We start from the raw sequence: 10,777 nt of genomic DNA, 5'->3' as shown, positions 1-10,777 counted from the left end.
AATTTCGGCAGCATTTCCCCGCTATTCTCCAAATACACGTCCCGGAAAAGAGATTGCGTATCCGGAGAACAACGGGGAAATGATCCTAATACTCTGTCTCGAATGGGAGTAGACTATGGAAACTAACCCCATCTACGCATCCTCGGGCTGTCCAAAACACGTGGACAATTCAAAATAGATACGGTAAAAAATATGCAAAGTTCTGTATATTTACATCCGTATCTATTTCGAACGGGAGACACCTAACTAGGTTACGTGATATACGAACATGCGGTACGAAAAGAGGAGTCTTGTATGCCTCACCTTGCTATACGTCCTGGAAACTGAGGTGGGTGCCACAAGTGGCCTGGTGGCGGAGGCCCCCGACGGGAATTAGGAGGCGGTGCTCGGCTCCTGCAAAAAAAAACATTTGTCAGATTATAGTCAGCAACATATTACTTTTGATCAACTCAATAAAAAGCATTGAACTAGTGTTTTGCCTCAAATATGTTTCATTTCATTTGATCTTGAACTTGCGGCAGGAGAAATCATCTCAATAAAAAGGGGTTCATAATAGACATGAAACCATGTGACACATCCATGGTTTGATGACAATCATGACAAACATATAACTACACAACACACTGAATACAACCACAATCTCAAAATCATCATATGTTACCCAGAACAAATCTAGGTATCAATTTATATCATCACGGGCAACTATATTATGTAATGTACTAAGAACATGAGAAGGAGCGAAGGCCTTTTTCACATGCTCACCTAGGGCTCGACGGCGTGCTAGGCAGAGACGCATAATGAACGACTCGAGGATGGTGCAATAGCCTCTCCTGCAAAAAAACATGTGTCAATTATATTGATTTAATGCATTTTGTCATGACAAAAATTAGTTGAGCAAGTTCCACTAAGCAAGTTCACCTAGGACTCGATGGCGAGCATGGCGAGTGCGGCCGTGTGGCGAGCCCGGGCAGCAGCGGCGAGCGAGCATGCCGAGCGCGCCGGCGTGGAGGCGTGGTGAGCGCAGTGGAGGCCGGTGGAGGGTGTCCGGCGCGTGGGACGTGGCGGGCGTGGCCGGCTCCGTTGGCGTGGCGAGCCCGGCGGCGTGGGCATGGTACGCCGGTTGCTCGCGCAGTGCAAGCCGGTGGAGGGCGTGGGCGACGCGCGCAGGTGTAGGGCGGCGACGTCGACTGGGGGCGGCCGGGAGCGGCGTGGAGGCAGGGTGGATGGCCTGGCGTGCGGGCCGGGGTGGGGGAGGCCGGCGCCGTCAGCCTGCCCAGCCCGCCTGCCTGGCGGCCGCGTCTATGAGGGCCGGTTGGGAACGGAGAGGAGGCGTGGTGGACGGCCCCCAGCGCGCGGGCCGGGGCGGGGGTGGCCGGGACGCCGGCATATGGCGGACGCGCTGACTGGGGCTTGCCGAGCCCGTCTGCGCGTGGGCCGGGGCGTGGCGGGGGTGGCCGGGACGCCGGCATGGCGGACGCGCCGACCGGGGCCGGCGCGGAGGCGGGGTGGCTGGGATGGCGTGGCGGGCGGGAGTCATTAGCAAGGGGCAGCGCCGGCACCGGGTGAGCGGGGTGGCGGCGGGGAGGGCTCGGCGGGCGGTCGGCGGTGTCAGGGGGCGGCGCCGGCGGCTGGTGACCAGGGTGGCGGTGAAGAGGGTGCGGGGTGGCAGCTAGCAGCGCAGCAGTTCGAAACGGGTGAGCGCCATGTCCGAATGGGTGGCCAAAAATGGCTAAGTGGGGGTTGCCCCTTTTGCCGTGTGCCACCCGATCCGACACACGGCAAAGGGGGCGCATTTGCCATGTGCCCCGATCCGGCCCACGGCAAAGGGCCAAGGCAGCGGCGGGCCAGGCCGGAGTGGGTCGGCACGGCGGCGGGCGGCGGGCCGCGGCGGTTGGGCGGGTGAGCGGACACGGCATCGTGCGTGCGCGGCCCGCGGTGCGGCACCAGTTTTCCGTGTGCCGGGCCAAAGGCACACGGCAAACATTTTCTCAATATTTCATTTCAAAATTTGAAACATTTTCTTTTCAATTTTTGTTTTAAGTCGCTTTGGTATTCTATTTAATGTTTAAAACTTTATCACATTTTCTCATTACATTGCTAAAGTGATTGGACAATTCTTGTTTTATTTCGATATTGCTATTATTACATGTGTTTCAAACAAATATTTAATTGCAAAAAAAATTATAAATATACCACTTATCCGAAAATTAACAAAAATTTGGCATTAAAGGACCTATGTTGTTTTTTGCAAACACAAAAAGTTTTAAAGTCAACCGCCAATTCGTTAGTAACGTTTTGTCCAAATTTAATCGATTCCTTCTCAACTCTACGGAACTTCTCCGGAGATGTTTCGATTTATAACAAGCGTACGTCTAAACTTTTGCAAAACATTCCTAAAATTTTTCCATCATCTCCATGCTTGAAATCATGATACCATGACAACTTTCATGATTTTCAGAATTTGTTTGTTTTTAATGGAATTTTATAACGAATCTTTCAAACAGTTCTGAGCATGGCTCGCGAGCAAGATGTTCAAAATCTACTTCTAATTCTGGCTTACGTCATCACATTGCACTCTATAACATAAAGATCATTTTTTTATCCATTATACTCCACTATTCAAAACACTTCCAATTCAACCCCAAAATATCGATTAAAGAAATTAAATTACTTAATATATCAAAAATAACGAGAAATATATCAAATTTAAAGACGGAGTACAATACACTATATATGTATAGCACAAAAAAATTGGGAGTGCAAAATCTATTTTTTTTTCATAATTTCACCGTGTGCCAAATGATTGCCGTGTGTAATAGCCTAGGCACACGGCAAATAAGGCTTCTTTGCCGTGTGCTTTATTAAGCAGCACACGGCAAATGTACACCTTTGCCGTGTGTTTGCCGTGTGTTTTTTTATCCTGACATACGGCAAAAAAAATATTTGCCGTGTGCCAATTATTTGCCGTGTGCTCTTTCTTTTGGCACACGGCAAATGTGAGGTTTGCCGTGTACCCGAGTTTTGGCACACGGCAAAGTATTTTCCGCACGACATACTGGAGGTTTCCGGTAGTGGTGGAACTATGCGTCGTCGTCGTTGCCAAACTGTACGAGCACTAACTTCACTATGCACAGTATTGCCAAATTAAACGTGGCCGAACTATACTAAGGCTATGTTTGGTTCCAAATAAATCATCTACTTATAAGCTAAAAAGTGAAAAAATGACTTAATTTGCTAAACAACCCTAACTTATAAGTCACCTCAACTTATAAGTTTTAAGCAGCTCCACCCCCAACTTAAAATTTATAAGTTCTCCTTTTTTCCGTGTGGGATCCACATCTTTTAAGTCACTTAACAACTAAACACCCCTGACTTATAAGTCATTGGTTTTAAGTCACCTGATTTATAAGTAGGCAACTTATTTGGAACCAAACATGGCCTAAGGCCTCGTACTTGGTTTGTAGGAAGTGCGGAGCATTCGCAACACGAGGAGGCAAGGCACAGTGGAATTCATTTATCGACAAATCAATACCTGATCCACGAACAGCTGTTCTCCTTCATGGCATCCTTGGGAGCAGAAAAATTGGGGTAAACGAATAGTGCTCAGTACGTGCCTGTAATTTGCCATCATGTATTGGTGCATTTCACATTTTGTTATGAGTTTGCACTTGAGCAATAAACCTTGATACCTGTATGTTTTGCTTGTGGACAGCGTACCGTTTATTTCCAATTTTTTTTCCTACAGTACCCATTATGTTGAATCTTCGGATGTATGCATGGAGCATTAAATGTAGTTGAAAAAATAACTAATTATACAGTTTAACTATAAACGACGAGATGAATCTTTTAAATCTCATTAGGCCATAATTGGACATTAATTGTCAAATACTAACAACGAAAGTGCTACAGAATCCCAGTTGAAAAATTTCACGAACTAAACAAAGGCCTAACAAACTACACGTTACTCCGTACTAACAAACTATCTTATCCGTGAAGGTTCTTTTGCAAAGAGGTTGGCTCAGGAATTCCCATTGTGGCAGGTCATTATATCTATCATTCTGATTATGGTCTGAGTTGCTCAATAATGCAGGAACTAACAAGAATGAATATTATTTGTTCTCTCATGCCTTTGGTCGAAAAATGAATATTTGTTCTCTTCATGCAGCTTCTCTTGATTGATTTGCGCTGCCATGGCGACTCAGCATCTATTAAGAAGCGCGGACACTACCAGAAAACAGGCCATCGGTCTAGACCAAAAATACCACCTGCGGTTGCACCCGGTACTGATGCTCGTACCGGGTGCAACGGCAGCTGGTACTTTTGATTTGGACCAAGTGTCCAGGAGAGCCTTTGGCACTGGGTCGTGGCACAACCCGGTGCCAATGATCAAGAATTGGCACCGGCTCGTGCCATAACCCGAGACTAACAAAAGAGACACTTTTTAGTCCCGGGTGATAGCACGCACTGGTACCAAATGATGAGATTCGGCACCGGTGGAAAAAACCACCTGGTACCAATGTCCCAATGTCCTCTCGCGTCTAGATATTTCTAAGTCGTGGCCGTCCTCCCTCTCTCGTCTCTCTACCCCTCTCATTTTTTTCTAGCTCTCATCTCATCCTCTGGAGTCGCCGTGCCTCGAGGGCGCGCGTCAGCGCGGAAGGAGCGGCAGCCCGGCGTGGCCGCGCGTTGGCGGAGGCGCGGATCCGGTGGAGGCTGGGCGCGCAGGCCCGGCAGAGCGGCGGATGGCTCCGGTGCGGGAGGAACGTGGTGGCCCGGCGAGGCGCCCGATTCCTCTCCCCGGCGGGGCCTCTGACCTCCCTAGCGCCCCTGCATCCTAAAGATCCGGCGGCAGGACTCCAAATCCAATCCAATCCGGCACGCATTGCCAAGCCGACAAGGATAGCAAGCTGCAGGCAGCCGAATCCCTTCCGCCCCCGCCCCTTTTTATCGATTTGATTATATTGCTTCTGTTCCTTGCTGATTCTCTCGTTCCGTTCCTTGCTGATTCTCTCGATTCGATTTGTTTTATGGTTTCATCTTCCTCTTGCTCCACTTGCTGCTCGATTCGATTTGATTTATCGTCCCGTGCAGGCAGGCAGGCTGGTCACCATGGGATCTAAGGCACTTTTCTTCCTCTTGCTGCTTGTCGCCTGCCGTCGACCTCGCCACGAAGTTGAGAAGGAGGACGACCCTGCCGCGCCGGAGCACCACTGAAGCCCAGCGTTGCGGCTCGCGCAAGGAGGAGTTTGGGATGTATCAATTTTGGGATCTATTGATTTTGTATCAATTTTGTAAACGATTCTTTGAATGATTTTTGGGATCTATTGATTTTGTATTGGTCGATTCAGTATTTTGTGGTTGAGTTCTTTGAATGATTGTTGCTAACGGTGAGGGATGCGAGTGTAATGGGAGAGGATACCAGGAACGGGAGAGATGCGAGTGGAACGGGCTGGCGGCTATTGCTACCGGTTGCTAGCCAACCGGTTGCAAAGGAGACCTTAGGCACCGGGTGATTTACCCGATGTTCTAGGTAGACCACATTGGTCTCGGTTTGTTAGTACCGGTTGCAAAACCGGTACCTAAGCTCACTTTCAACCGGTGCTGATGGTCCTTTTTCTATCCTCAACTGCTCTTGATGTTCTAAAACCGGTTTGTAGCTTCTTGCAGTTTATGCCTTGCCCCCCTTTTTTCTAATGTCATCAACCTTCATTTTTAGTCAATATAACAAGATGTGTACCTTGTTTGAAAATAAACTCCATATATGTCCAATGTGCTTGCGGAATATCGGTAAATTCATTTTTATTGCATTGCATAATCTTGACACGCTGAGCTTAAGTTGCTCATGGCACATGCCATCCTGTGCCGCCACTAGCAGCATGAGCCATCCTGTGCCGCCACTAGCCATAGTGGGTGAAAAAGCACGATGAAGTTTCGAAATAAAGCCCACTGCCGCGCCGTACACTCTATATCGTTTGTGGTAATATATTTGAAAGGTTAGCGTTAATGAAAACTTCATGCATCTCCACGCACACCACACACGAACGGTTGGATTGCTGCGTGGGCATCTGACCCCGTGTTCATAAAATCCACACTCCCAAACCAAATTGTTTCTCCATCACATTCATGTGTTCCTTAACAAACACTTCTGGTGCATCGAATGCTATCTGCAACGTGTCTATCTAATTAAGGGCCAGCTGCATTATTCAAATGATGAACTGGTCGTTGAGTATTTCAGCATTTCGAACGCACGAGTGGCCTTCCAACAGCGGATCGGACGCCGCCACTCCTCGCCTTCTGTTCTGCCGCTGCTCGGAGCGCGCGCGCAGCGCGCCCAGCTGCGCCTCCCACACGTCCCTCGGGAACTCGCCGCCGCCCTGCCTCGCCGCCTCGCCGTCCTCCTCCCCGCCGGCCCTCATCTCGGCGTCGTACCGCACCCTCTGCGCCGGGTCGGCGAGCGTCTCGTACGCCCGCCGCAGCTCGAGGAAGCGCTCCGTGGACTCGGCGCGGCGCGACGGCGGGCACACGTCGGGGTGGTAGCGCCGCGCCAGCTGCCGGTACGCGCGCCTGATCTCCTCCGCGCCGACGGCCGCCGAGTGCTCCAGCGACAGCACCTTGTAGTAGTCCTTCGCGCTGCCCTCCGAGCAGGCACGACGAGCTCCTCTCGCCGACGTCGTCGCCACGGCCTCCACCTTGCAGTGCCTCCTCCGGATATTGATCTTCCCGGCGAATCTCGCCGCGGAGGCTGGCATGGTGCTGCAGCTGGTGCTCATGGCAGCCTAGCTAGCTTTTTTTTTTTTTTGAAAAGGCAGCCTAGCTAGCTAGGTGAGCTGATCCTACGAACCAAGCTAGGTGATTGATGAGATGGCCGAGATCGAGCTAGCAAGCTGCTGTGGCAATGGCGTGAGTTTATGTAGCCGTTGGCCCGGAGGTCCGGCCAGGGGACGAGAAAAACGAGGCGGACCCGGTGTTACGCGTTTTGCACGGGTGGCTGCGAACGTCGCCATCGTCGATCCACCAGCTGTGGCGGGACGGATCCGTGAAATGTTTGAGTTTAACGTACTGAGTTTAATTACTGTTACTGTGATGGAGACGGCAAAAACAAGATGCAGGCGTGGTCAAAACTAAAAAAAAAGGTTTTTGGGAGAAGATCGGACAACGAAGGAGCAGGTATTTACTATGCATCATGCCATTCGGGTTGCTAAAACTTGAACCGCAGACACATGGAAGCGAAACCGCGGGCAAGGATCGATCGATCTGTTTGCCGTGTCATTGGTAAAAAAACACACGACAAAATAATACACACGACAAATTCCAGGTTTTGCCGTGTGCTACGTGCACGACACACAGCAAACACTTGAAAACGTAACGGCTGCCAGGATGCCGTAACATTTGCCGTGTGTCCCACAAGGCACTCGGCAAACCAAATGTGTTGCCGTGTGCATATTTACTTTGCCATGTGTCTCTGCCCAAGCACACGGCAAAGTAATTTTCAAAACTGTGATTTGGCAATACAAAATTTTTCAGATATACACTTATTACATTTGGTACTTGATGTTAACATATAGTATTTTTTTCTTATCTCTGTGCTATATTTAGTTATTTATTTTCAGTAAACATATTTTTTGGAATTAAGTCCAATTTGAACTGCTAATGATTTGATTAATAGATTAAAATTCATCAAAAATCATATTCATGTCGTTGAGTCAAATCTGAGGTCGTATCCATGAAATGAGAGGCAATATTGAGTTTTGTTTTCCCGAACCATGACCAGTAACATGAGGGCGAATCGTTTTAAATTTTTATAAATAACATATAAAGTCTAAAAATCATAAAATTGATCGTGATACCATATTTTACTGTGCGGAGGCTATGATAAAAAATGGAGAAGGTTTCGCGAAAGTTTGACATACGCTCCTTACTGAGTGAAGCATATCCGGTGAAGATCCATAGTGTCGAGAAGAAATTGTTCATATTTCGAGTCAAAATGATGGTCCAATAATATTTTCACTTCAAAACTTTTTCTAGATGCAATGCCCAGCTTTTTTTTCTTATTGCAAAATTTTGGTGATTTTTCGCACCTACTTATTAATTTCAATTTTTTTGCTATTATACTATATCATGTTGGTATACATTAAAATTGAGCTATATGTACATGAAATTATGGATTTTTTCGAAGACCTCATCAAACATTTAATGTTTATGAACTTTGGGAAAAAAGAAGTTTTAGAATTATGTTAAATCATATTTGGTTCAACGTTATGGAAATATGCTTTGGGTGATACAATTTGAAACGCATGAAATAATACAATTTTTTTCTTAGAATCATGAAACATGATTTTTTTAGTGTTTTTGGCAACGTATTTTTAATGTTCATTCGATAAAATATTATAAAACTACCTTTAATAATTAATTAGTTCATAAAAACTCAAATTAGGGTAAAAAAACTTTGACGTGTGCTTTGGATCGGGGCACACGGCAAACCCCTCCTTTGCCGTGTGCTTTGGATTGGGGCACACGACAAACCCTTACTTTGCCATGTTCCCTGGATCTGGGCACACGACAAAGAAGTCCCCCATGGACTTAGCCATTGTGCGGCTCCCGACCGCGCACACACACTGCCACACGCTCACGCCTCCACCCGCGCCCGCCTCCACCCGCGCCTCGCCTCGCCATGCCGCCGTCGCCTCCTCGCCGCTAGCTCGCTTCCTCGCCGCGGCCACCCGCCCACGCCGAGCCACCGCCACGTTGAGGCGTCGCCCACGTCCACGGCGCACAGCCAGGCGGGCCACAGCCGGGCCGTCGTCCCTGCGCCGTGCGCGCGGGAGGCCGGTGCCACCACCACGCCGCGCCCACGCCGAGCCGCTGCCCACACCGAGCCACCGCCACCCGCCCACGGCGCACGGCCAGGCGGGCCACAGCCTGGAGGCCGGTGCCACTGACCCGCCACGCCTCCACCCGGCCCACCCCGCCACGCCGTCCCGCGGCGCGAGGCCCGCCGCGCGCCCCGACCGCGCAGCACCTGCCCACCACCCTCGGCGCCACCCCGGCCCACCGCAGCGGCGGCCGCGGCCGGCCTCTCCGACGCCTCGCCGTGCCGTGCTTGGCTGTCTCAGCCTGAACAGGTCCTCGGCCCTCTCCGATGCCTCGCCGTGCCGTGCCTGGCTGCCTCGGCCTGAGCAGGTCCTCGGCACTCTCCGCCGCGTCGAAGCCGTCGTCGTCCTGGCCGCCGTCGTTGTGCCCCTGCCCACGGGGAGGAAGGTTCGGCCTAGTCGCCCTAGCAGATTTACTTCATCCTATTCATATCTGCTGCGTAGAATTGTAGAGATTGTCAATTGGTTGCCGAATTGTAGAGAATCGTAGTTGCTGCCGACATTTTGAAGTGACACAATTGTAGTCATTTTTTTTTGCAGGAGAGCCTAGTGTCAAGTGGCACGCCGTCGTAGAGCCGTGACGCAATCCGTCTGCACCGACATGCGCGTCATCGCCTCGCCCGCCATCAAGCCCTAGGTGAGCACGTGCGAAAGGCCCCTCGCTCCGTCTCTTGTTCGTAGTTCCTTTAACCAAGTTAGGCATCTCTCGTTCGAAGGAGATACGGTTCGAAATATGCAAATCTTTGCATATGTATGACCGTATCTGTTTCGAATTGTCCATGTTTTTTGGACAGCCCGATAGGGTGCGTAGATGGAGTTAGTTCTCATGGTCTACGCCGATCCGAGATGGAGTCTCGGCATCATCTCCTCGTTGTTCTCCGGATACACAATCTCCTTTTTAGGGACATGTATTTGGAGAATAGCGGGGAGGTGCTGCCGAAATTCTGCCTCGGATCGGTGTAGAGCATGAGAACCAACCACAGCTACGCTTCCTCTCGGGTGGGATTAGGACCTATCTTAACCTATTAGAAATGGTAGACATCGTGTAGATGCAAAGATGATCTTTTATATTATATTACTCATTGATATGATAGAGAATGGATGACTGTGCGTGGATGTATACTGGATGGAAATGTGGGGGTCAGTTGTCCGGGGAGTGGATTGACAAGACCGAGGCTTTCTTGGACGGAGCATTTGCAAAGCTCAAAGGAGGCAATACCACCTGGTGTCCGTGCAACAAATGTGCAAACACGCGTTGACAAACACGCGAAGTCATGACGAATTATCTTTGCAATTATGGATTTACGAGAAATTATACCCGGTGGACCTACCATGGCGAAGATAATAGTATGAGAGACGAAGTTGTTAGGCAACGCATCGAAGAACATGACGCTGATGCCGGGGTTGCAGACATGTTAGATGACTTTCATGAAGCACATTTTGATGAAGGACGTAGGGAGGAGGAGCCAGAGGCAACCACGAAGGCGTACTATGACATGTTGGCTGCAGCCCAGCAACCCCTTCACGGTCATACCAAGGTTTCACAATTGGATGACATTGGCCGCCTAATGGCCATGAAGTCCCAATTTACCTTGAGTCGAGACGCCTTTGATGTTATGTTACAAGTTATTGGCAGCATGCTTCCAGAAGGGCACATTCTTCCAAAGAGCATGTATGAGGCACATAAACTCCTTCGTGCACTGAAGATGCCATATGAACGATACATGCTTGTCCCAAGGGATGCATCTTATTTAGGAAAGAACACGCTGAAGCAAAGTACTGTCCAAAGTGTGAATCCTCTCAGTTCGTGGAGGTAGACTCTGGTGATGGTCAGAAGAGGCAGCTCGCGGTCCCCATGAAAGTCCTACGGTACATGCCGCCCATACCAAGAATCCAACGTCTGTTCA

At 49.6% G+C, this 10,777-nt stretch overlaps 1 protein-coding gene across 1 annotated transcript; it reads right to left on the bottom strand.

The window, feature by feature from the left end:
• Positions 1-307: 307 nt before the first annotated feature.
• Positions 308-6,770, bottom strand: LOC120695317 (chaperone protein DnaJ-like). Its single transcript, XM_039978599.1, has 2 exons — positions 6,392-6,770; positions 308-393 (listed from the first exon to the last, which is right to left on the bottom strand). The coding sequence occupies exons 1-2, from the start codon at positions 6,768-6,770 to the stop codon at positions 308-310; spliced, it is 465 nt and encodes a 154-aa protein (XP_039834533.1).
• Between the last annotated feature and the right edge of the window lie 4,007 nt (positions 6,771-10,777).

Source organism: Panicum virgatum, chromosome 2K (genome assembly GCF_016808335.1).
Source record: "Panicum virgatum strain AP13 chromosome 2K, P.virgatum_v5, whole genome shotgun sequence".
Lineage (NCBI taxonomy): Eukaryota > Viridiplantae > Streptophyta > Magnoliopsida > Poales > Poaceae > Panicum > Panicum virgatum.
This window is presented reverse-complemented; position numbering and strand designations above follow the sequence as displayed.

Coding starts and splice junctions, on each gene's coding strand:
- LOC120695317 (XM_039978599.1), bottom strand. CDS start 6,770: ATGAGCACCAGCTGCAGCACCATGCCAGCCTCCGCGGCGAGATTCGCC. Junction 394..6,391: donor GGCCGGCGGGGAGGAGGACG/GCGAGGCGGCGA, acceptor TTTTTTTTGCAG/GAGCCGAGCACCGCCTCCTA.